We start from the raw sequence: 25,628 nt of genomic DNA, 5'->3' as shown, positions 1-25,628 counted from the left end.
CACGATCTAGTATTCAAATCCGTGTAATTCTAAATCCCACCCGAAATTCATTTAATACACTATTTTCCTTTTCTCATCTACATAACAAAAATATTTTAACTACGGCATTTAGAAACGAAATACCCCAAGTTTGTTCATCCAAAACCTCTCCCTTTTTGTTTAATAAGAAAATCACAATTTCCATCAAATTTGACAGTACCTATCCCAATCTTCGTTATTAAAATATTTAAGAAATACCTGCAAAAACATCTACGTTAACATTAAAAAAACCAGATATATAACTGAAATGCTGAAAAAAACAAACGATCGGTTTTTCGAAGGTAAGTTCTTATAATATTCTTCAGGTACATCGTCCTTTCTAGGCTCTTTTTTATTCAAAAATATTTGGAGTACTGTCGGCAAATCTGCTTCCGTTGAATTCCGAGTCAAGAGAAACAACCATTTACACGATGGAACATATGCAACAAGAACACCATCGTCACGTGAAACGAAACCCTTGAAATGTCTGCCCATTCCTCTCCTATTAATTCTGTAAAAATTTTAAATCATTTATTTTTGTAATTATTAATTAGATCCCAAAGATTCTCAATAACCTTCACTTCATAAATTTTCTTGTTGACTTATTGTGAAATTCAAGCTTTTTTTCTTTTACGTAATTCAGAACACTTCCGGAAAGAAGGACATATTTAGGTCCTCTTCCAATTTTGTTTCTCTAATCTACACAGTATTTAATTTTCTGTTCAATTCAAGACACATGAAACTTCTTTAAAATTTTACCACATTCCTTTGAAAACCACCAATTTTATTTCGCTTAACCTCTCCCTTACCCACTACATATCTACCTGCCGCTTCACGAACCACCCAATTAAAAATCCAGTTGAAAAAAATTAAAAAATCGAAATTAAAAATTGAAATAATTGAAAAAATCCAATTGAAAATTATTTTCAGACCCCGATCAACATCTGACACCATCCAGATTCTTACAGGGAATAACGCCTAACCCGTAATCATCCTTATTTATCCTGAACAGTGGCGGCTCGCGTATAGGCACTGTGGAACTGCAGCACCCCTATTTCCACTTGATACTATGGATAACATTTAATATAAAGAGTCCTTTTTCTTTGGCTGTTGTGCGCATGCACATGTAAGAAGCTGAGAGGAAGAGAGAGCACTGCCGCTCCCGCAGCGCCGACCCTGGCATGCTGGTGGAAGGTAGTTTTTTTTTTACTCAGCATGTTTATGGAACGTTACTTGTTCGTTTCCTTTTCTAGTTTAGTCGATGGAAGGAATATGTAATGGTTTAATTTTTAAGCACATTGTGCTTAAAAACCGAGTGCCATAATCTTGAATGTAATAACGAGTAGAATTAGATTATTTCCCTGTTTCCAGCTATTCTATTTGATTCTTTTTTTTACAGATAACTTTAACCATGTCCTTGAAAAAAAAGTTTTTGGAGCACCTCTATTAATTTTAGCTACGAGCCGCCTCTGATCCTGAACATAGTAACTTCGGTACTGTTCTCTTAAATCCTGAATTTTGTGTTTTCTAGTCATTGATCACCACACTAGTTGGCAAGTGATCAGAAAAAACTGCTACGACGACTTTAAATCTCTAAATATTTTTAATAGATACTAAGAAACACATAACACAACGTAAATCGATTACAAAACCCTCCATGTCCGCAGGAAAATAAACTCGCCGTTCTTATCGCTCTTCATACGTTCATTTAATACTACAGAATCAGACCTTCCACACAATTCCAAAACTGTACGACTTCTATTACCACCCAAATCCCTTGAAAGCTCATTAATTAATATTCACTATCTAAAATTTCATGAGATAAAATCTGAAAATTCCCGATCCTACGATTCAGTTCTCCAATCAGTATAAATTCCTTCTCCTCGCTACAACTTTCGAAGTACTCCCACAAGTCATTAAAAGTTTTCTCTCGTATTCCACTACTGCTAAGATAAATCGGAACCTCAAATTATAGTTTTCCGACTGTAATTAACCACAAGAATCGATGATTAACAGCAAGAATCCAATTTCTTCCTACTTAGATAAAATTACACTTATCCTTGATCAGCCTTACTTTACATCCTATCATGATACTCACCCTTAATCTCCCAAAACACTCTTCCTTCACTTCCAGGACCCAATTTATTTTATACGCTGTAAAATATTTTCATATTATTCATCCACTTTTACAAAACTATCACTTAACAAAAGAATCACCGGATAGAATAAAATAAATAAATCAGAGAACAACGACTTACCTCAAGATCCACTATACTGTATTGCAAAATACTCATATTATTATTTCCATTCTGCTTTTGATAGACAGCGTCCATTTTTTTAATGCCACTAATTGTATCACTAAAATCACAATTATACATTTCCTTGAATTTCATAACCACTTTTCTTTTCCAAGTAAACTCTTGTCAGTTTCTTTCATAACTTCTCAAAAGAGGGAGATTAATAGATCTAACTCTTTTGCTTGTTTCAAAATCAAAGTCCTTATTTACCAAACACCAATTCTTTTTAAGTTTTTTATATATTTCAATACATAATCGCGATCTATGAGACTACCAGCAGATCAGAAAATAGTCGCGTGTGGTGAACACCAGATGTGCGAAACGCACACCTGGTACTTCGTAAGTTAGGGAAGGGAAGGACAGATCCCCAGCTAAGGGAAAGGCTGGCTGTCCAGAAGAGGAAGTTGTCGGATCCTGATGACGCTAGGGAGACCCCGGTGGGATGCCTCTACAGGAGGCTGGACAGGGAGGGCAGGCTGCTGTCGCGACACCCTGAGGCGACCGAGTGATGTTTGATTGCCGGACTGGTTGCCTTAGGGGTGTTTAAATCAAAAAATAAGAAAGTGATGTGTTACTCTGATCACACAGTGATTCTCGTTTCTCACATTGAATGCACTGTCTTTCCCATCCCAACAAATCCATACAGAAAATTTTTCCCAGCAAAATTTTTATTACAATCATATTTTATCTCTTTAAAAATTAAATTGTTCTTACACAAATGATATTCTAAATTATTTAGATGTTATTTAAACGCCTCTTTATAATTCTCCTCTGTTAACTGTTTTAATCCTTTCATTTTTAAGGTATCGCTTCTTGTTTCTCAACTCATTATTTGCAGCTAACAATTTCCAAATGTATTTCTTGTCAAACAATTTTCTAATTTTGTCCTCCTAGCCTGCATTAACCCATCATTACCTTCTCCAGAAAAACATTTTTAAGTGTGCATTAACGACGACCACTTTTGTCCTTATGTCTTATTTACAAATTTATCAAAACTTCTCAGAACGGACAAAAAATAATGAATTGATATCAATAATGGTTTTAGAATCCATATACAAACAAATTTACTGTAAACTTGAAAAAAAAAACATTTTATATATATATATAGCTCAGTCCCAAATTTGTTTAATCATAGCAGAATTAATTGCTATCAACTTTAATAACCCCTTCCTATCATAATCAGTACTTGCACTCTGACGCTATACTGTAATACAGATAAGAATATAAACACTTTATTAAAACTAATGTGTATAATAATCTATCATTATATACAACACTATATAATACTGGTTAGTTGGTTTTTAGAGTCAAATTATTTTCACAGTTACTATTAGCAAATCATATTAATAATGATACTGGAAGTGTTAATTGTCACATTGCTTATTATTGTGTATTTTATTATCGCAGCTCATGCATGGCCATCTCGTAGAACAGTAAGATTACTAAACAAATTTCCAGGGCCTCCAGAATTACCATTACTGGGACATACTATAACATTAAGCAAAATTAAAATAGAAGGTAAATATATTATTTCATTTAACTCTTAGCCTAAATATAAAAAAAAGTTAAATTTATTTTAATATTTCTAAATAGACTTATTAAATATAAAGTAATTTGTAATTAGAAAAGTTGGATTATTGTAAAAAATTATCTTTTATTTTTTAAATTGATGTTATGTAGTGTTTCAAAAAGCAGCTTTATTAGAAACTGGCTACTGGCCTTGTTCAAACTCAGAATTTATACACCTGAGAAATTCAGTTAATTTAACCTCAATGACAAATACGAATATGTCAGACCAAAATATGAGCACAAACTAAAATAAATGTCACCCCACTTATCTGAATTACATCAGAATCCGGGTTTATTAAAACGTCAAATAATTAACATTTAAAGCATAACATACAATAAACAATTAACTACTTCTTCAGTAGAAGCATAGTTATAATTAAAATATTTTCTTACAATTAGAAAATATAAAAACACATTTAAAAAAATATGTAACAGTTTTTTTTCTTCTAACAGTTCCATTTTCTGACTTTCTTCACGTAAAAATTATCCCAGTTCAGTTTTGTTGTTTAGTTTTCTTACATAGCTTATTTCATTTTTAGATTAGAAACAGCCTATATAATACATTGTTCTCACCTCCAAGAGGTGCATTATTTTGTTGCTTTGCACCATCTATTCTTTTAATGGCTGTGACAAAATTTGCTCAAAAGAGAAAGCTCATGAAAAAAGCTTGGAAACCATTTTACTTCTCTCTTTCCCTAATAAGCAGTGGAATGTAGTTATTCTTAGGAATGGCTATTCTATTTTGGTAAGTGACTGGTATCTCATTTCAAGTTACTGCAACTTATAAATTGTTCATTCATTCATAAACAAATCTTATATTGAGATAATTTCTTGCCAGATTTCAAATAAATGTTTTTTTATTCAGAAATGCTTAAGGTGTAATAGAAACTAGTTTTATTTATTTTTCAATAAACTAAATAAATAAAACAAGAATATTTATTCATATATATGTTACACAAGTCTGTTCACATCATGAATTAGAAGTTGTGCTCCCCCGCATAAACTGAAGGATCTGCTCTGACATTTTCCTGAAAAGAGTAAGGTAAGTAATGCCAAAACGATTCAATTCTTCATTCAATTTTTATTTTTTAAAATGTGGCACCAATTAAAAATAACTACCCTGTAATGCTTAATTAGAAATATATTTCAAAAAGTCACAATTTAAAGAGCAACCAATGAATATTATTTTTTACTTTTTAGTTTGTTTAAAACTGTTGTTTTAATGTATTTTATTTTTAATTTCTTTACTTTTATTTTAATTTTAAAATGCTGCCCATATAAAAAAAGTTATTTGGAAGGTGAAAAGAATGAAACCTGAGTATTGATAAAATTAAGAAAAGGAATGTAGAGAAGCAATGTAAAAAGACTTTCTTTCTTTCTTTTTCCTGTTTAGCCTCTGGTAACTACCGTTTAGATAATTTTTCAGAGGATGATAAGTATGAGTGTAAATGAAGTGTAGTCTTGTACATTCTCAGTTCGACCATTCCTGAGATGTGTGGTTAATTGAAACCCAACCACCAAAGAACACCGGTATCCACAATCTAGTATTCAAATCCGTGTAAAAATAACTGGCTTTACTAGGACTTGAATGCTGTAACTCTCGACTTCCAAATCAGCTGATTTGGGAAGTTAACCACTAGACCAACCCGGTGGGTTAATGTAAAAATACTACTCCAGACACAAGCTACGGCTACTTGGAATGTTGGAATATGTACTATTATTTTACATTAAGACTTACAACTAATTTTCTTGAATTTTCATGTGAAAATCCTTTGAATATCAGATGACAGCAGCTACATAAACAGTTACATTATAACATTTACTTAGTGAGGATAAGTTTTTTTAATGGGAAAAATATCTTTAAATCATCTAGGTACACAATGTAATTTTTTGTGTAAAAATTATCTACTAATGTTATCTGGAAAAAATTGCAGTTGAACAATCAGGGGGATTCCTTTTTAAATAAAAAATCATCTAAATTGGTCCATTTTTGAAAAAGATATCTTAATCACATAGTCTTTTTTAACATATACTTGTATATAACATATAGTTGTACTGAGAACTTTCTCCTTTTTTTAAAATGAGTAATGGTTACCATCTATATCAATAATCAATCTCCTACTCCTGGTAGCTTTATAACAATTAAAAATTGAGGGTGTTTACTAAAGACAATGCCAAGCTATGTTTAATAAATCAGTCACATTTACACAGATAGGCAACACATACATAAAATGGAAAATAAGAACTGAAAAACATACCTATTGATAGAAAATCGTAACATTAATACAGATCGCAAAAATTCAAATAGTATTTCCAACATTTTCAAAAATAGAGATTATTTAGGTGCTTTTAAAGCTACTAATAAAATTCACAAGATCACAGAAAAAAAATTCTGTGTACAATAAAGGATATCAGTTTTAAAGCTATTTAATATTTCTTAACTTTGACTTGCAGTAATGAAACACAAATAAATTGAAAAAGTAACTTTTATAATTTTTCCAAGTGTTCATAATTTGTTATAAAGAGTTGTTATAATATTTTTCAAGTGTTCAATATGAGCACCTTCATCATTCAGTACCCACTTCCAACCAGTAGGAGAGATCATCCCATACTTTAATAAGTATGTCTGAAGTAATAGAAGCGACAGCTCCTTCAATCCTATGCTTCAAATCAGGTAGACCAATAGGTAGCTAAATAATACATATGTACAAGATCTTTTACAAAAACTTAAAGGAAAAAATCATATGGGTTCAGATTGGGTAACCTTGGAGATCATTGCAAGCAATTTGATCCATATCAACCAATCTAGCATTTGGAAAAAATAACATCCAACCAATCCTGTTATACCAGCAAGATCTTTTTGCAAGATCTTTTTGCCAAATAAAATTCTCTGGTGCATTGGCAGTCAAGAAAAGAGCTATAAACCCAACAAATCCAAATAGCAACTCCTGTTACAATATTTCACTTAAAAGAACATCCCATAAATTTGCTGTCAGAATATTACACAGAAAACATTAATTTTTGGCAGTCTCTTTTGCATTCTTATTGTTCATGGGAATTTTCCAACCTCCAGACACAGACATTGTGAGTCTTAACTTTTCCACTAAGAAATGTTGACTCATCACTATATACAATACAATCAAAAAAGTTGTCATCTTCATACTGCAACATTTTGATAGGAAGTTAACTTGCACATCATAGTCACTTAGCTTCATAGTCAGCAACAGCTGTAAATTGTATGGATGCTTATGTAAGCATTTCCTTAGAACATTCCACACTGCTATCACTGACATTACTAGCTCGCAGCCCCCCTTCATAACAGATTTTTTTAGGATTACATAGTAAAGACTCTCTGATACATAGAACATTTTCTTCAGACATCCTCCGTAGTCCTGTACTCTCCACATTTCACAGAACTCCATTCACTTCAAACTGACTATGCCATTGATGAATGTAATGGTCATTTGGAGGGTCGCAATTAATCTTTTCACACAATTACAGATTCACATTTAGCAAAGAGCAAAACACAGAAGGCTTTCTGTTCAGGCGTCAACATCTTTGCTAGTGACACTGTCAAGCAGAAAGATAGGGAATCAATCTCTGACCAAGTGGGTAACTAAACTGTCCTTTTTGCTATTTTATTCTAGACTTAAATTAACATTGTAACCTCATCCAAAAGATATTATAATAAAATAAAACCCCCCATATTCTTTTTTATACACTTGTTACTATTATTTGTTTGTTTTTTTCTCTGGGCAATCCCCTACACAATTAACCTTACATTGTGTTGATGACTCATCAATATTACACATAAAGCAATGATTCTCAACCTTTTTAGTTCCACGACCCCCAAAAAGTAATAAAAACATAGATTGAATATTTCACGACCCCCTCCAACCACAACCAAATGAAACCTAGTTAAAAGTATTTAGCAGCGTTGATAGTGACGATTATGAACATGCATGTATGAAGTATACAAATATGAGCAATTTACAGGTTCCAACATGATATATATGTACGCCTTGTAATTTAGACTGCTTGCATAATATTCACAGTGTGAGCATCATGTTCGAACATGCTTATCATACGTTTGAACATGTCGTACTGTCAACAGTATAAAAGAGGTCAAGATATTGCAGAACATCAGTTCAGTTTCAAATATGAAGCATGCATCTGGTGCCTTTATTTAAGTTTTTAAAAGCTAGTTTCATTGAAATAATCATAATTGAGGATAAATTTGTAAAAAAAAAAGAACAAAGTGAGTAATCTACATCCAATAAACCAACTGGTAAAAAGACAACAAAGTACAATGACAATTATTTAAATTATGATTTTACCTCGTTAGATGGAAAGCCAAAATGCTTTGCTTGCTTTCAAGTCCTCTCTGATGAAAGCATGAAGCCATCAAAATTAATTTGACACTTGGAAACCAAACATCCGGATCATAAAAGCAAATCCTTGGAGTTTTTCAAAAGAAAATTACATGCTTTGAAAATCAACAGGCTTCTATTTGTAAATCAAGAGTACTGATAAAAGTACATTTAAATCATCTTATCTCGTAGCATTGAGAAATTAATATGTCCATACTCCATACAATCGCAGAAAACCTCATATTGCCTGCTGCACATGATATAGTCAGTGTTTTAGTAGGCATGGAAGAAAAATATTGAAAAAAAATTATTTTCTAACGACATAGTATCATGGCGAATCGATGACATGGCTGCCGATGTTCGCGATCAGATAATTCAGCAAGTAAATTTAAGTAAATTTTTTAGAATTCAATTTAATCAATCTACTGACATGGCAAACATTCCTCAGTTCTTATGTTTTGTGAGATATCAACATAGATAGAAATCAATCAAAGAAAATATGTTGTTTTGAAAATCAATACCTGGTCATGCAACAGGACAATGATGTTATTTATAAAGCTACTAAAAACTACAATAAGATTGGACAAATGTATTGCAGTATGTAGAGATGGTACGAAGGCGATAACAGGAAAGGATAATGGATTTCTGAAAAAATTAAATGATTGATTTATACCAAGGGCGGAATGGACACACTGCTTCCTTCACAAACATGCTCTTAGCACAAAAAATATGCTGGAAAATCTCAAAAAAATTCTTTGTAAAGCTGTAAAAATGGTTAATTTTATTAAAAGTCAACTATTACATAATAGGCTGTTTACTAAACTAGGCGATGAAATGAGTAAAAATAAAAAATTTCCCTTTTTCTATACAAAAGTCAGATGTTATCGCAGGGGAATGTGTTAATTCAGTTATTGGAATTGCTAAATAAATAAATAATATTTTTCCAGAATAAACAAAGCCATTCTCATTGCTTTTTACAGAATAATGAGATGAGTATATGTTGCTGATAGCTTACTTAGCTGATGTATTTTCGCATTTAAACTTTTTGAATGTGAATTTACAAAGACGTGATAAAAACATTTTATTAATGAAAAAGTTCATGCATTCATTAAGAAGCTTGATATCTGGATTATTCACCTTCAAACCAAAAATTTAAATATGTTTCCACTCACTTCTGATTACACTGAGAAAAAGTGGGATGGAGAAGACACTGTTACCACAGTTTAGATAGCATGAATATGCATTTGCGTGAGCTAAAAATTCAGTTTGCAAAGTACGTCCCGCAAGATAAAAATCATTTCTCAAAGAGATGAGTATTGAATCCATTTAGTGAAAACGTTATCTAAATCTGAAGATTTAGATAATTACGTTATCTGAATCTGAAGATTTAGATACGCTTTGGCTTGCTCGTCGAAGTGAATATGAAAATTTAGTCACAGAAGCATTGAAAATAATAATCCCTACATCTTACCTCTTTGAAAAGAGTTTTTCGTCTATGATTTTATTATTTGAAAACAGTCTGCTTTTGTGCGTTTCTATCTTAAATCCACATATGGAGAAACTTTTAAATGAAAATAGAGAAGTCTGGTGTTTACACATTCATGTATACCTTATCCATAAAGTAAAAATAATTATCAGAATAATTTTTAATTTTATTGTTGTATATCCATAACTTCATCAATCTTGCTATACTGACAAATGAGACAACAGTACTACTACCGCACTCAATTACACTGGGGAACAAAAAAGAATTTTTTTTTCTCAGGAAGAAAAATATGTGATTCTGATAGTATTTTTTCTCCTGAATTCAAATATAATAATAATGGTTTTTCCACATCATCCAAGGTTTCCGAGAGACAGGCATTTACAATTTCAAACATTTTAATACATTCTGCATTCTTAACTGCACAATATTCAAACATTTTTCTCACCCAGAAAGTAAGAAATGACGATTTTCTGCTGCATTTTGCCTATGGAGCATCCCTCTTGGTAGTCCAACAATAATCGGCCAGCATATTTTTCCATTTGCCTTGATACCTCTTTTCCAGAGCTGAAATTTCCTGATGAAAGTGTTACCCGTGCTTGTCACTCACTGCACCAAGATTTTCTGGGAAGAAATCTATGTGCAAGGTGCAAGTACAGGAAGTGTACTTTTAAAGACATATTACAACCCAAATTTTTATAAGATCGTTGACAATATCATGGTAATTTTCCGCCTTTTGATTTCCCAAAAAACTCTGGGTAACATAATTGATTGCTTGCCAAGCTGCTTTCTCCAGTTGATTCAGTAGTTCCTCAAACTTTTCATCGTGCACTAGTGATCGTATTTGTGGACCCACAAATATTCCTTCTTTAATTTTTGTATAACTAATTTTAGGAAGCTTCTGTTTTAAGTACATGAAACCAGGAGTACTGTCCATGGCCTTGATGAAATTCTACATTTATCCTAGTTTAATATGTAACAGAGGTAGATACACATTTGTAGGATTACACAATGGGTCATATTTCATATTTTTCTGTTCAGGAGTGAGGGATTCATGTTTAGGTCATTCTTTCCTAATGAAATGGTTTTTTCTGTCTCTACTATCCCATTCACACAAAAAACAACAGTACTTTGTGTAACCAAGCTGCAGACCAAGAAAAAGTGCAATTACCTTCAAATCACCACAAACATTCCACTCATACACTGCATACTGAAGCTTATCCAATATAAATTCAAAGTTTTCATATGTTTCTTTCCTACTAGCAGAGTGAGCCACAGATACTGATGGGAATTTATTGCCATTATGCAGAAGCCCAGCTTTTAAACTACCTTTAGAGAAATCAATGAACAAACACTATTCTGTTGGGTTATGTTCATTACAAAGTGTCTCCATAAGAGAAGAAATGTCACTACAAAACACTAAGCCATTTTCTTCAGAAAAATAGCATTTCAGACTGTTTTTGGGTAACTTTAAATCTCATATGAGATTGTTAAGTTTCTCTTGAGTCAGTAAATGAGGCTTAGATGAACTGCTTCAAAAGTTGTATCACCAGAATCTGTTTCTTTTTCTTCCTTACTTTCATCAGATTCTCTCTTCATTTAATGTCACATGTTCTGGAGGTTTGGTATGGACAATTCTTCACAGTGTGGAACTGGTCTCATTGCAGATTGCAAGTTAGGGTACACTACTGTATGTTTTGATTTTGACATAATCCCTTTAAAGTTTGTTCAGCAGAAATAACAGTCAGATAAGTGATCTTTGGATTCCCTCCAAATCATATGGATAGCAAATGGCATGCAGCGTGTGCCATTTTTCCATGAAGTGAGAAGCCTAGAACACGATAAACAACAGATATGTGGGGTCCAGGCCCTTGTTTGGTCCCTGTCTTTACACCCAAAATAATGTTCATAACAATTTTTTACTAATGAAGTAAGGTTTCACCTTTGGGATTTGAGCGTCACTTCACCACACATAACAAAAATTGTTAGGATGATTTAAACAAACTCTAGGCATTTTGTAACTAACAATTAATCAAAAGAAATAAAGTTGTAAATATGTAATACACAATAATTCAGACACACAAAGAACTCACAATGATGTGTTTACTGGATTACTCCTATTTCATAACTGGCATTGTTCTAATAAATGTGTGCTATACTAGGTTATGTTTATACATGTCTGAACCTACGCAATGGTAGCAACACTATCTTTTACATTAGCTCATTTAGTTCCATTATATTTACAATGCTCTAAAAGCTTTTACTTGACAATGGACAAATGGACTAAAAAAGGTTTTAAAATATTTAAAAAAATTAAAGAAACAAAAAACTGTGGGTGATGGAGAAATTCCAAATACATATTTGAAAACAGGATACAAAACTGCATTATGTACGCCTATTATTTTTCTTAAACAAAAATCATGTTGACCAGTATTATTATGATAAACATGTTTATCACCACACTCACATACGAAACATACTCACATAATCTAATAGTTATTGAATCCAAGAAGAACTTGTAGCATTAAAATGAAATTTCTTGTAAGATCCTTTGAGAGATAATAAAGTGCCTTTCTTACTATCTGATAGTTTAGAAAGTTCTTAAACATCCCACAAAATAGAAATTAGAATAAAAAAAAAATTTGAAATAAGGATGAAATGTTTCATTAGATGTCATATTTAATGATAGGTGTATTACTTTTTATAAATAGCTCTAGTTAAATAATCATAGGATTACTTCTGTTTTGCTACTGTTATTATTTTGTCTTGTAACCTAAATAATTCTTTTTAATCCAGTTTATATGTTATATTCTTTTCATTTGTTTAATATTTTTCTTTTTCAGATTTATTGTTGTATTTTCAAAGTGTTTGTAAAGAATATAATAGTTCACCTTATAAATTATGGTTTGTGAATTATCCAATCATAATTTTAAATGATCCTGAAGACATTGAAGTAAGCCAATTAAAATAATATCCATTTCTGCCTTAATTATTATTACTTATTACTAATAATAAATTTAAAGATTTAAAATTGATTTGATTTGTATTATGAATTGTAGTAATTAAAAACGGTTGCTCAGTAAAATAGAAAGTAAAAGCAGATAGTTATTATTTATAGTTTGATACAAAATACTATTAAAAGTAAATAATAGATAGTAAAATATAATTTTTTTTTAATTAATTTTGTGGTAGAAAATGTGACAAAATGTTAGCAACAACTTGATGGTTGTAATTATAAAAGTGAAAAATACTCACATAATCTAATAGTTAATTAACCTAAGAAAAACTTGTACATAAAAATCAAAATTCATGTACAATCCTTTGAAAAAAGATAAACTGCCTTTTTTACAATTTGATAGTTTGGAATTTCTGAAACATCCCAAGAAGCTTGAATAAAAAAAGATTTGAAATAAGGATAAATAAATGGTAAAATCATCGCTTCTTACTATTATTTTCAAACACTTACGAAAATTCTAATTAAAAATATTTTAATAAATCGTAATTTTTTTAATAAAATTTATTATGTGAATAACTGTAAAAATGAAACATAACAGTGTTCATTCAATCTTCTTTAATTCCACTTTTTGTAACTGGAAAAAAATTAAAAACAAGCTAACAATCAATGATTTAGTATGGTACATATTTAGAAATGTTAAAATTAATAGAAAAAATGATAAATTAATCATTTACGTTTTAGTAAGCTTTTAAGTCAAATTTATCTTCTAAAGAAAAAATTAATTTACTCAAAATTGTTCAGTTTTATTTTTTTTTATTATTTTTTTTAATACAGATAGAATTAGAAAACCATATGTATATATGAAAAAATAAGTCATGAATGAGAATGTAAAGGCCTTCAAATTGAAAAAATTATAAATGAATGTAGAGAAATAATATTGTAAACAGACTACTAGTAACAATGGACTAAGCCTCTGTGGAATGCTGGAATATGTATTTTTTACCTTAAGGTTACAAACATGTATTTATTTTTTCATTTTCAAAGTAACAACAGAGTTACACGAACTACAGTTACCTTATGACTGATCAATTTTACAACTAATGAAATATGCCCAAGCCTGGATGGTATTAAACCAAGAACCTTCCAGATGAAAGCCAGAGATGCTGTCAGTCCACCATAGAGGTTGGCACCAATTTCCATGGTTTTTGTGACTTTACATTACACAGAAAATTAAATCTCCTTTTTATATTTAGAGCAAATTTTCTTATCAATTCTCCTTAAGTTTGAGGAAAAATAGTTTGAATTTTAATATGGTTACAATAAATTATATTATGAGTAAGCAGTATTGATGACAGCAAACATAATAATTATCTTCAAACCATAAAGAACTCTACAAGAACCATAAATTAATCTGTTTAAAGGATATTCCATTTATGTTTTGTTAAATAAAACAGGATCATCTATACAAAGTACAATAAAATAATAAAGAAAAACAAAAACAGAAACTAATCATCAAAATCATTGATCATTCCATTTAGAGAAAAACCAAAACTTGGAAATATAAAAGAAATATAAGTGGAATAAACTGAGAATCTACTCTTTTTTCTGAAGTCAACAAATTAAACATTTTTATAATTTTAGTTATTGCAAAATTGATGATAGATAAACCATATGTGAGAAAGTTCCTTTTCTTAGCTTGGGCTATGTTCATTTTAGAATTGTAATGTCCCTTCTTTGTAATCAAGGTTATGACAAAATTTTGCATATTGTATGTATCAGAAAGAAATTAATAAAATTATAAGAATAAAAATTTTGATAAAGAATTTCCCTTCATAAAAAACTAACAAAAACATTGATTCATCTGTTTTAAAACAACTTTCATAAATTATCTTAGAATCCAAACTTTTGCATTAATGCCAAACTAAATTTTTCTAATAAGTCTTTTTAATAACCTGCTTCAAAAACATTTTCAGGCAATGAAGATGGTCACAAAAACAATTGATAATGTTTTCAACTTATTAAAAGCGTTTTATTATAAATCTGATACAGTTTTAAATAATAACAGTACAAAATGTATCATAAAATTTAACACCCAGTTTATAATATAAATTTTTGACAGAAACATTAGTCAATTTAATGAATTTTAGATTGATTTGCAAGAAAAGATATTATTTAATTTATTATTGAAAATACAAACTAGATGTTCCTGAAGTCGCACACTCCCTTGCATTCACCATTGCATGGGGGATCATAAAGAGATATTTCACACCCATTGGATTCATACTCAAATATAAAATTTTTCAATAAGTATTTTTTTTTTTTTAGTGTATGTTAAATTTTTTTCACATTCTCTATTGTTTTGTTACTTTCATTTTGAATTTTAAGAGGGATAGGAAGTTCATCTTTACCTCAAAGGTATTTCAGCTGTTAAGCTTATTGTGCAGACAGAAAATGGAGTATCTATCAGCCACAGCCATTCTCCACCGTATAACACAAAGAATATGGGATCTAAAAGTTCCAACATCCACAGTACAAAAGGTCTAGTCAAATAACTAATAATGGAGAAGAAAAGAGGAATTAAGAAAAAGGCTGGGAGTTTGAAGGATAGTCCACACTTGAAGGAACCACAATACAAGTCAAATAATTCAGACCCCTTCCAACAGCAGGTGCCCATCCTGCCCCATTTTCTCAAAAGATAAAGGCATTGTTTTCCATTACTGACCAATGATTTACCACTAAATCACTTAAATATATCTTGCAAAACATTGCTTTATCTTCAAGAAAAAGAGACACCTAAGTACAGGTAGATGATTCCTTAAGGAACAACTTTGGCTATCCCCGATATTATGTGCTACCTAACATCTTATTATGGTATGGTTTCATCAGCATCACTGTGCCACCATATTATTTTATGGGTTTTTTGTTGTATATATAGTAAAAGGATATCTTTTAGATTCTTTTTATTTTTCTAGCAAAACAATGTTGTTGCCCAAAAACAAGAGCATCAAATTCACTTACCATTATTTTCATTTTTTCAAAACTTAATAAGAGAGATAATTGATACTGATGAGGCAGACATTTTATATTCTTGAAATTATACAATTAGCATAGAAGGTCAGAAGCTTCTATAAAGCCTTTTTAAGCTTTACACAAATGTATTAATGAATTATAATCTGATCTGAACCGTTTTATGATGACAAATCTGAAGGAGACAAAGGCATTATTGAAGAGCAGGCTACGTATTCTGAAACAGAACATGAAAGTGTTACACTGATAGGTGATTTAAAATATTTGGCCTAGTGAATTTAAAAAAGAACTTGACTGGTTAATAAAACATTCATTTTATGTAAATCCCTACAGATTAACTTACTTTCATCTATTTATCTAAAATAACCTTCAGTATCATTATGACACATAAATAATTTACAGTTTGTAAAGATTTTTAAAAAGGTGATTTGTGTTACGTAGTCCTGAGAGATTCTGCACCACAACTACACTTTTTTTAACATCTGATTGAATACTTTTTGTTTACTTTCGCTTTGTGTACAATAAACTATGTTATACTTTTATACTTGTTATTTACTATCCAATTACTCAAATTTTATATTACATGATTTATAATTAAACATCACAAATTATATAAGAAAAGAAGTTTTTTGTTACATTTAAATAACGAAATAGAAACTGTATTGAAATATTTGATGATAGCAAAGTTGGAAATATTGTAGATGATATTATTGAAGAGGCATATAGATATTTCTGATCTATCCATGGCTGATGAATTAGAATAAAACTTGAGTTTACAAAGGATAACATAATTTGACATACTCTCGACTAAAATCATTTTCCTTTTTTTATTCTCGGACAAAATAATACATTCTGTATTTAGTTTTCCAAAAGATGATTCCGATTATGAAAGTAACAACCTGAAAGAAATCAGTAACAAGCTGAAACAATTATGGAGGATAGTTTGATCTACAAAAGACTTTAGGGGGAAAAAGATTGATGCTGTTATTTCTTTAAAAATCATTAAACTGAATACAAAAAAAAAATCTAAATCAGCAATAAAATGTTGGAATTAATTTTTATTTTTTTAATAGTTAAATACTAATAAGTATGCAAAAACTTATCAATACACAAAAAGTAATGAGCCTGAAATTTGACAAAAGCATAAAGATAAATTAGGAACCTGAATAGATTTGAAAAGCGTAACTCTATAAAACAATGTATGAAAGATGTCATCTTTGCAGAAAATACAACAAAACTGTTGTTTCTGCAAAATCCGCCACAAATTTTCATGTTTATCTTATGCATAACTTTTAAGTCTTGGATTCATGAATTGGAAAAGAAATGAATAATAATACAAAATTTTTCGATTAATTTCATTTTAATAAAATCTATTGATATTTTTTCAACAAAAGTATTAATAAAATGTCAGATTTTTTCCTAACCAAGTTGTCTTTGCTCACTTATAAAATGGGTATAATGTTAATCAGATGAACTGTAAAATATGAATAAAATATAAAACTGGCCATTGATGTTGTGCATGCCATGGACCCTTCTTCTTCATAGTAGAAGCAAAAAAAAAAATTTAATCAAAATTTTATGATTTTCAGGTTTGGAGCCACCATGTAAATTACAAAATAAAATATCACCACCATCAGTTTAATGAATCTAGTTCTATATGTTGTTCCCCATATTAAATTGAATACTCGTTAAGATTTTTGTATCAAAATCTTGCTTGGTGTTTTCAATTTTGTCACCTAAATTCTTAAGATTGTAAATATCTAAATAGCATACCTTCCCAGAAGCTACTCTTGCTAGCTAAAACACCTACAAACAAGAAGATACTCAAAATATTAATCTAAGCAAAGCTGTACTTCAATCTAATGACTTGTTCTTGAGAAATCAGTAAAATAAAATAAAAAAGCTCTTAAGCATAGTAATTATAATAATGCAAATTTTAAAGATAAACTTTTTAAACTAAATCATACTTAAGTGAGCTTAATTACATGCTAAAATGAAATATTATTGATATTAAGTTTTAAAATAACAAATAATTTAAGTTCTGGATTCCTGTACTTGTATATACAGTAATTAAATTACATTATAACTGATTATTTTTATGTTTGTGTCTCTGTTTGCTAACAAAATATCTTTCTAATTTCTTCTTTAAAACAGGTATTATTAAGTAGTGTTCATAACATTAGAAAAGGAATTACTTACAAAATTTTTGAAAGTTGGCTAAATGAAGGCCTCTTAATAAGTACAGGTAAAGTTAATTTCTTATTAATTATCTCTAGAATGGTTGAATTGTAACTAAACACATAATATTTTCTTTATTACAAAAACTTGTTTACCAATTACCCAGTACTTGCCTATCATGCAGTTCTTTAATCCTAAAAGAGAAAAAATAAATTCTTCAACTTACATGAGCTACTGTTCCATGTCTTTCTGAACTTACTTCACTTCATTTTAGTTCCAAGATTGTCACTTCCTAAAGATTACAATGGAATTATGTCATTAAAAATGATGTAATTTACTTTCTTGTGCTGAATAACATTAGTGAAAATTATTACTATTAAAAATTTATATTGATGAGATGGCAGCCTCTTCTGTGTTGAGCATCTGGTCTATCTTTATTCTACTTCCTCTTCTTCTATCAACAGTGCTTTATCTTGGTCTTAAAAGAAGAAGATGCAACTGTGTGGAAAGTCCATTACCCTCCCCAGTATACTCCTAAGCCTAAGGAAGGGCTTACTCCCTTCCTTATGGTTCTTTCTTATGAAATGGCAGTTATGTGTTTAATGATGACAAGTATTCATAATTTTTTAAAGAATATATTAACAGTATGATTATTTTTCGATCCTTTTGGGCCATGGATTTTTTTGAAGGCAGTGATGTCCACCCTCTTATAGTATATATTAATTACAGATAAACTTTTGTAATTATAGTATATATTTCTTTCAGTAAATTATAATTACGGTATAGGCTTCACTCGCCCAACCATCTAGCCAGGGGCTGTGCTCCCTGGACCATCATCGCGTCCGTAACCTCAAGTTTGTGGGCACATAAAGTATTTTACAGATATATTTTAAGAAAAGAAATATTAGTTTGTAAAGAATGTTTGTCTTAACGTTTTGGTGTTTTTATATTTAAAATAAACTTAAGACGATATAGAATTTAATAGTTTTTTAATAGAAATATAATGTTAAACGCTAGCCATATTGATAACAGGGAATTGGCTTCTTTGTTTAGTCTTGCATGTTTGTTCGTGTGAAGTTTGTAAGTGCGGATCAGCTGCTGCTATTAGTGCAGAATGGACCACATCATGCGTACCAACTACTCTCTTCCGCTAAATAAAGAATCCTTTTTTTACTGCTAAATATTAACTAATGATCGCTTTCTCTTATTAATAAAATTAAATAAATGAAATTAATAATAAATTAAAATACAAATGTAAAATATAAATAAAAATAATCTACGCTTAGAAATAAAATTAAATAACCTATAAATTAATTGAAAACAGACTGCTTCTAGCAGGAGAGAGTCGGCTGAGAGAGAGTCGCCATGCGCAGTCGCCCAGCGCACCACCATTGGTCTGCTCTGTACCAGTAGCATCTAAAATATAAATGTGAGTACATATGACAAACATACAAGCTCACCCACCATCATTCTTTAAGAGAAAGAAGTGATGAATCAATATTCATCACTTCTTTCTCTTAATTGATTGATTGGTAACTTGTGATTGACCAGCTTAAGCAATTTAAAATAATTTTATTTGTTGTCATTATTATTGGTTAAACTTTCAAAATTTTATGAACATTAAACTAATTAACTGGTTAAATTATGAAAATTTTAATTTTTTAGAAGGTTAGCATGAATAAAATTCCATTTAGTAAAGATATAAGGATTTTACAGGTTCTAAATGGCATCATCGTCGTAAACTTCTTACCCCAACATTTCACTTTAAGATATTAGAGGACTGTATGTCAGTATTTAATAAAAATGCTCAACTTCTCACTGAAGAGTTACTAGAAATGAATGACAAAATAATTACCATAGAACCCTTCATATCTAAATGTACTTTGTTTATCATCTGTGGTAAGTATATTATTTTTATATTACACAATATTATTATAGAATACTTATTTATGTGAATAATGATATAAAGTAGATAAATTTGAAAACTACCAGACTATAAGTTTAACATTTCATGCTTCCAAATTAGTAAATTACACAATTTTCTAGGAATTAAATTTTCTACTAATTTTGTTACAAAGTTTTAATTGTTTGTTGGCAATTTAAAAAAAAATTGAAAAATTAAAAAGTTAAGATATTTTTTGGCTTGATGAATTAATTCTGCATATAAGCTCGAAGCTTATGCTTGCGAATATGATGATAGAAATTTTGCAGCACATGAAAACTATCATGCCTGACCAGGACTAGATCCTGGGACTTCTGGGTGAAAGAATAAGATGCAACCACTCTACTACTGAGATCAGCAGAATGGTAATATTGTTATATCTAATATTGTAATTTAAGTAGAAAATGGAATGAGTTAGAAGAGGTAATAAAATGATATGGAATTTTTGCTGGGGGAAAATTCAATTTGAAACTAACGAGAGTAAAACAAAGGAAATTAAAAGTAAGAGAAAGGAACGTAATGAATGAGAAGTTATAAAAAGGTTGGAGAACATAATTAACCAAAAATCATAGTTTGCTATTTAAATAATAAAAGTGAAAGAATGAACAAAATCAAATTTACAGAAATAAGTGAGACAGCTTATATGTGAATTAGAAATTTTCTAGTGTAAAAGAGAAATTTAGGAATTAGCAAGAAATTTTTGGAAATAGTTGAATCAAATGTAATGCTTTATGGTAGCAAAACATGGAAAATTGGGGCACCAAAAAAAGAAGGCATTTGAAACATCATGCTACAGGAGAATGTTGAAAACTAAGTGAGTTAACAGAATGTGAAATGCCGTTCCTTTTGTTAAAAAGAAATTGTAAAAGAGAAAAGTTTACAGAAGAAATTGATCAAATGATTGATAAGGTTGGTGGAGCATATTAAGGTATTACATATAGGTGAATTTTATTGTAGAAGGAAGTATACTTGAAAAAAGCATCTTTAAAGAAAACAAAGATTAGAATACATTGAAGAAATAATTGAGGATATAGAATGTAAAAAGTATGTTCAGAATAAATGAGTACTTAATGAAGTGGTGCGTAAAGAGAAGAATGGAGAAGTTTATCAATCAAATAACTAAACAAAAAAAATCATTATATGCTACTAGTGAGCTTTATCAAAAGCCATAATAAAAGTAGTGCTAGGTTAACTTTGAAAAGAGACTAGTTAAAAGAAAAATCTATCTAATGAAGGATATATTTTCAAAATTTAAAAAAGTAAATAAACTTCTGAAGAGCATTACTGGTCCAAGTGATGTACATTCAAATGGATTGAAGATTTTTATTGTAATTGTAAATGAATGATTAACAGAATTTAAAATATTAGCCTAGTGCTTAATTCAATCATAAAGAATTGCATTCAGTATCAATATTTCATAGAATATCATGTTATTTAACAGGAAATTTCCATTTAATAATTACTACTATTTAAAGGTAAAAAACATTTGTAGTATAAGTGTATTTTACAATTTATTTTTGTATCCTCTATCAGTAACATTTAAAACAATTTAGAAGAAACATTTACATTCATTTTGTTCAAGCATTCATGTTCATTTTATCAAACCATTTAAAAGAACTTCCTACCAATTTATTCAAAACATAAATTTAAAGATGTTCTTTTTCAAAAACAATATTACTATGTAGATGATTTTTTACAGAAATTTAGATAGCTAACAAACACTAGTATATGTATATATTTAACATTTATATAAATACCTGATCATATAAATTTCATTAATGACTTAAATTGTGATTGTTTTTGTACTTACTTTATTACGTTTAATAGCTTTACATATTTAATTTTATTTCATGTAGTTTTAATTACTAATATACATACTGACCACTTTTATTTTTATTTTATAATTAATTGTGTACTTTGTCATGCTGCTCTGACCAAGGTTTTATCACATTTTCTCTTAATCCAGCCATGGAAAGACAAGAACATTTCATTTTTTTTATCCATGGAGTAGCCACAATCCATTCCTGACATAATCTATAAGTGTATTATAATATACTGATTAGAATAGACACTTTATTTATACCCAGCATATTTAATGTTGTAATTTAACAGTTCTTTTTTTTATATTACTTCATTATGGAACAAACTTTAGTAGTATCCTTATAAAGAGGCAGAAGTAAATCAGTGTTTCAACGGTTACATTTTAAATAAGTTTAATTTTGATTCACATGTTGATAGATTGAATCATATAAGATGAAATTTAGGAATTTCCAACAATTTTTGGGGAGCAGTTTAAAAACAGAACATGAGTATTAAATTCATAGAATTTGAACGCCAGTTATACATCATATCTATAAAGAGGTTTTTAGTAATGGGTCTTTCATTCTATTTTTAGAGGCTGCTATGGGAGTCTCATTAGAAAATTTACCAGATAAAGGTGAAGAATATGCTAAGGCAACAAAAAAGTAAGTCTAATTTGTTTTTATTATTAGTTTGATTGATATTCCAGTATTTTTATTTTTTTTATACGTATTTTGTAATGTGTCAAAATAAATTTTTTATTAGTTCTTTAACTAATAATTATTATTTAGTGAGTAAAGTAGAATAAATAAATGAATAACTGCACAAAAGAGAATAAACTGAGTAATTGAGGTCTTAACAAGTGTGGCAACATCATATCCATATGTAGGCAGCCAGGAAAAAAATTACTCCTCGGCTCGTATTTAACGTTTTGTGGCATTCTGCACTGATATTTATACCACCCATATTAGGGAGACGTAAGATAGATCGACTCTGTTCATCGTTGAATGTTTCAATCAGAATCGATCCGTCACGTAATTTCCTGTTATTCTTTGGGGAACCACTTGCACCTGTTATAGTTTTGTTTATTAAGAAAGGTGAAACCTTTTGGAGGGAGCCACCTTCCTGACTATTTCGGAGAAAAACGAATCTAATATTTTTAGAATTCAAGTGTAATGATTTGCGGTTCTCTTCAGTAGGACTTTTATCCTCGTCAGACAAAGCTGACCGAGGTCTCTCACAAGACTAGATTTGGTGGTTTTTCAGATGGACCACCACCATCATTGTATTTATTATTGGAACTGAAATTTTGGTCCCAAAAAGTGCTGGCGAAAAATGGACCACTCCAGCAGAGCGCACGCGTACTGGAGCTAGAGCTAAATACAACTGGGTTTGCCCTGGTGCCCAGAGTACATCGTTCGAGACTCACTACGTAGAGCCATTCACCCATCAGCACGATTTGTTCCCACCTTGGGTTACAGATGCGTTTCGTAAGATGTCGCAACACCACCGAGTATAAATGTAAGAAATATCAGTGTAGGATGTTGTTGTGTAATTGTGTAAGTGTGTATGTTGTAATTTATGTAGTGTTTTTGGTGTAGTATATGTGTGTAGTGTAAAGTGTTCTGCAGTTCACTGTATAGTGGGAAGAACAGCTGCAGAGGCTAGGCCCGTGGGGACGCCAACCCCCAAAGTCTTAAAGAATAAGACTCCCCGTCGGGGTCAAGACTCATATACTTACAGCAAACCACACTAGAAAATCCGAAAGAAGCAGATTTTATGTATGTAGAAATTGTGTGTAATATTGTTATACTACAACAAAAGTATTTTCTAACAACAAAAAATGGTAATTACAAAAAAAAATTATGCCTAATAAAAAGATACCACTTAATTATTTGAAATCAATAGCAAAAATATTTTAAGATTCAGCCATTAACATTCTTATAACAAACAAAAAACGAAATTTTGAAAGTGTCCACCATTTCCATCAATGCAAGCCTTTACCCTCTTTTTTATATTCCGTGCACCTTTCAAAGTGTACCTCTTCCAATTTCTCGTATTTCTTTAGTTATGTTGGCTTTCAGTTCTTCAATGGCTTGTGAATTGTTTTTCAATTCACACCTTTTAGATATCCCCTGAGAAAAGATCTTCAGGAGAATGATTAGGTGATCTAGTTGGTCATAAGCCAGTCGATATTACTCTTTCATCAAAGAAATTTTTCAAAAGGTCCATTGTTGCTTTTACCATGCGACGTGGCCCCATCTTGTTAAAACCCAAATCTCTCTCGTTTAATTCTAAATTTGTAATAAATTCCTTGGTAGAGGTCTGCATTAGGATGTTTCTTTAAAGAATTTGGGGCTAAAAATTCTTCGCCTGTAAATTGCACACCACACACCAATTTTCTGCGGATGAAGAGTTCGTGAAAGTTTGACATAAGGATTGTTGGGACTCCAGTGCTATCATTCCGACTATTAACGTAACCAGTCAATTGAAACCAAGCCTCATCAGTAAAAAATACATTATCCAACATTTTAATGCTCCCTTCCGTTTGATTATGCTAACAGCGTAAGTCGGTATGACTGCGTTAAGTAGCTGGGTAGCTTTAAAGGCACTATTATATAGATAGTAGTAGTTGTACGGGGCGGGTGGTGTATCAAAACGCAGCTACTGCTGTGGCATGGTGGTAAATTGCGTCGATGCTGTGAAAGAGCAAAATGTAGCGTTTTATGGTAGGTGTTAAATTGCAACGAGAAATTTGTCTGGGATAAATTGCGATGAAGTGAGGCGACAACATTGTTGGAAAGATTGGAATGATTTTATGGGGAATGGTATATTGCAACGAATATGGGGAGCGGATTCTGTACCAAAACATAAATTATACAATTATTGTAATAGATCAAAAACTTGCATTTTATGATGGGTAGTAAATTGCAATGTAAGTAATGGCAAGATTGTTGTCAATGTAATGCACATAGCAAATTGCAACAAATATGAGGGGTTGGTTCTGAACTAAAGTGTGAATTACACAATTATTGTAACAGATCAAAAAGTAGCTTTTTGTGGTGGATAGTAAATTGCACAACGTTACAGCAACAAAAATTATGTTATGTACACTTTAAATATCAATATATCCGCGTTAATGGTAATACCTATTAATGGTGAACGACCCGTACATATAATAATAGAAGGTTTGCGTGATAGAAATTGACCTAAAAAATTGTATTACGGGCTGCGTAACCTGTTCAATAGATGTTATGATAAAAGGGAAAAACACTTCCTACACTTAATATCTAAAGAAATACTGAATTATTTAGAATCCAACCGTTGATGTCATGAATCTGAATAATTATTGATGCGATGAGATAAAAAACTTCACATTACATACGTTAAATCAATTTACAAAAAAATCAAAGAAATATTAAATACGAATGATAAAATTGACCGTAATGTCAGTGTACCAGTATGAAAAAGTAGCGTATAATATTACCGTTATTAATAATTTTAAAGATGCTCGAGAAATAGATGGATAAGTTGTGATGTATGTAAACAAAACCATCTTGTGCTATGTTTTGTACACGGGAACAATATAATTTGATATCACATCATATATCTGATATTTACAAATCGCCAAGCTGGAACGCAATAGAGGACGTGTTTAACGTGTAACGTGCAGACTCGGATCTAAATGGCATATATAGTGAACTCCGAGCTATCGAAAATATCGGCTGTATTACACTACTACTACGAACTGTAAACATACTAATGTTCACAGTCATCGATGTAAATGTAAGAATTCATTAAAGCTTTAAGATTATTCTCTTTTCTTTTTTTTTATATTACTACCACGCTCAATTTTCGTTTAAGAGAAAACGTGAATATAAAATTAAAATTCATAAAGAAATTATTTTTATCTGTTGTTCGAGGTCATTCATTGTTTTATTTTTATCTCATGAGCACTGAAACGATTATAATTAAATGTAGCCCCAGA

The 25,628-nt window shown here is 30.4% G+C and overlaps 1 protein-coding gene across 5 annotated transcripts in view; it reads left to right on the top strand.

Moving 5' to 3' along the window:
- Nucleotides 1-3,546: 3,546 nt before the first annotated feature.
- LOC142321178 (cytochrome P450 4C1-like) overlaps nucleotides 3,547-25,628 on the top strand; it is an 88,294-nt gene continuing 66,212 nt past the window's right edge. Inside the window, exons 1-5 of one of the 5 annotated variants that reach the window (XM_075359183.1) lie at nucleotides 3,547-3,833; nucleotides 12,581-12,690; nucleotides 17,875-17,965; nucleotides 19,615-19,797; nucleotides 22,236-22,305. In XM_075359183.1, coding sequence (XP_075215298.1) covers nucleotides 3,665-3,833; nucleotides 12,581-12,690; nucleotides 17,875-17,965; nucleotides 19,615-19,797; nucleotides 22,236-22,305 — 623 coding nt within the window. In that variant the 5' untranslated portion in view covers nucleotides 3,547-3,664. The remainder of the gene's footprint in view (nucleotides 3,834-12,580; nucleotides 12,691-17,874; nucleotides 17,966-19,614; nucleotides 19,798-22,235; nucleotides 22,306-25,628) is intronic. The other 4 variants (XM_075359190.1, XM_075359175.1, XM_075359196.1 and 1 more) reach the window with 4 other exon arrangements.

The sequence above is a fragment of the Lycorma delicatula genome, chromosome 1 (genome assembly GCF_047948215.1).
Source record: "Lycorma delicatula isolate Av1 chromosome 1, ASM4794821v1, whole genome shotgun sequence".
NCBI classification, from domain to species: Eukaryota; Metazoa; Arthropoda; class Insecta; order Hemiptera; family Fulgoridae; genus Lycorma; species Lycorma delicatula.
Note: the sequence above shows the minus strand (reverse complement) of the source record. Positions and strands in the feature narration are given on the sequence as shown.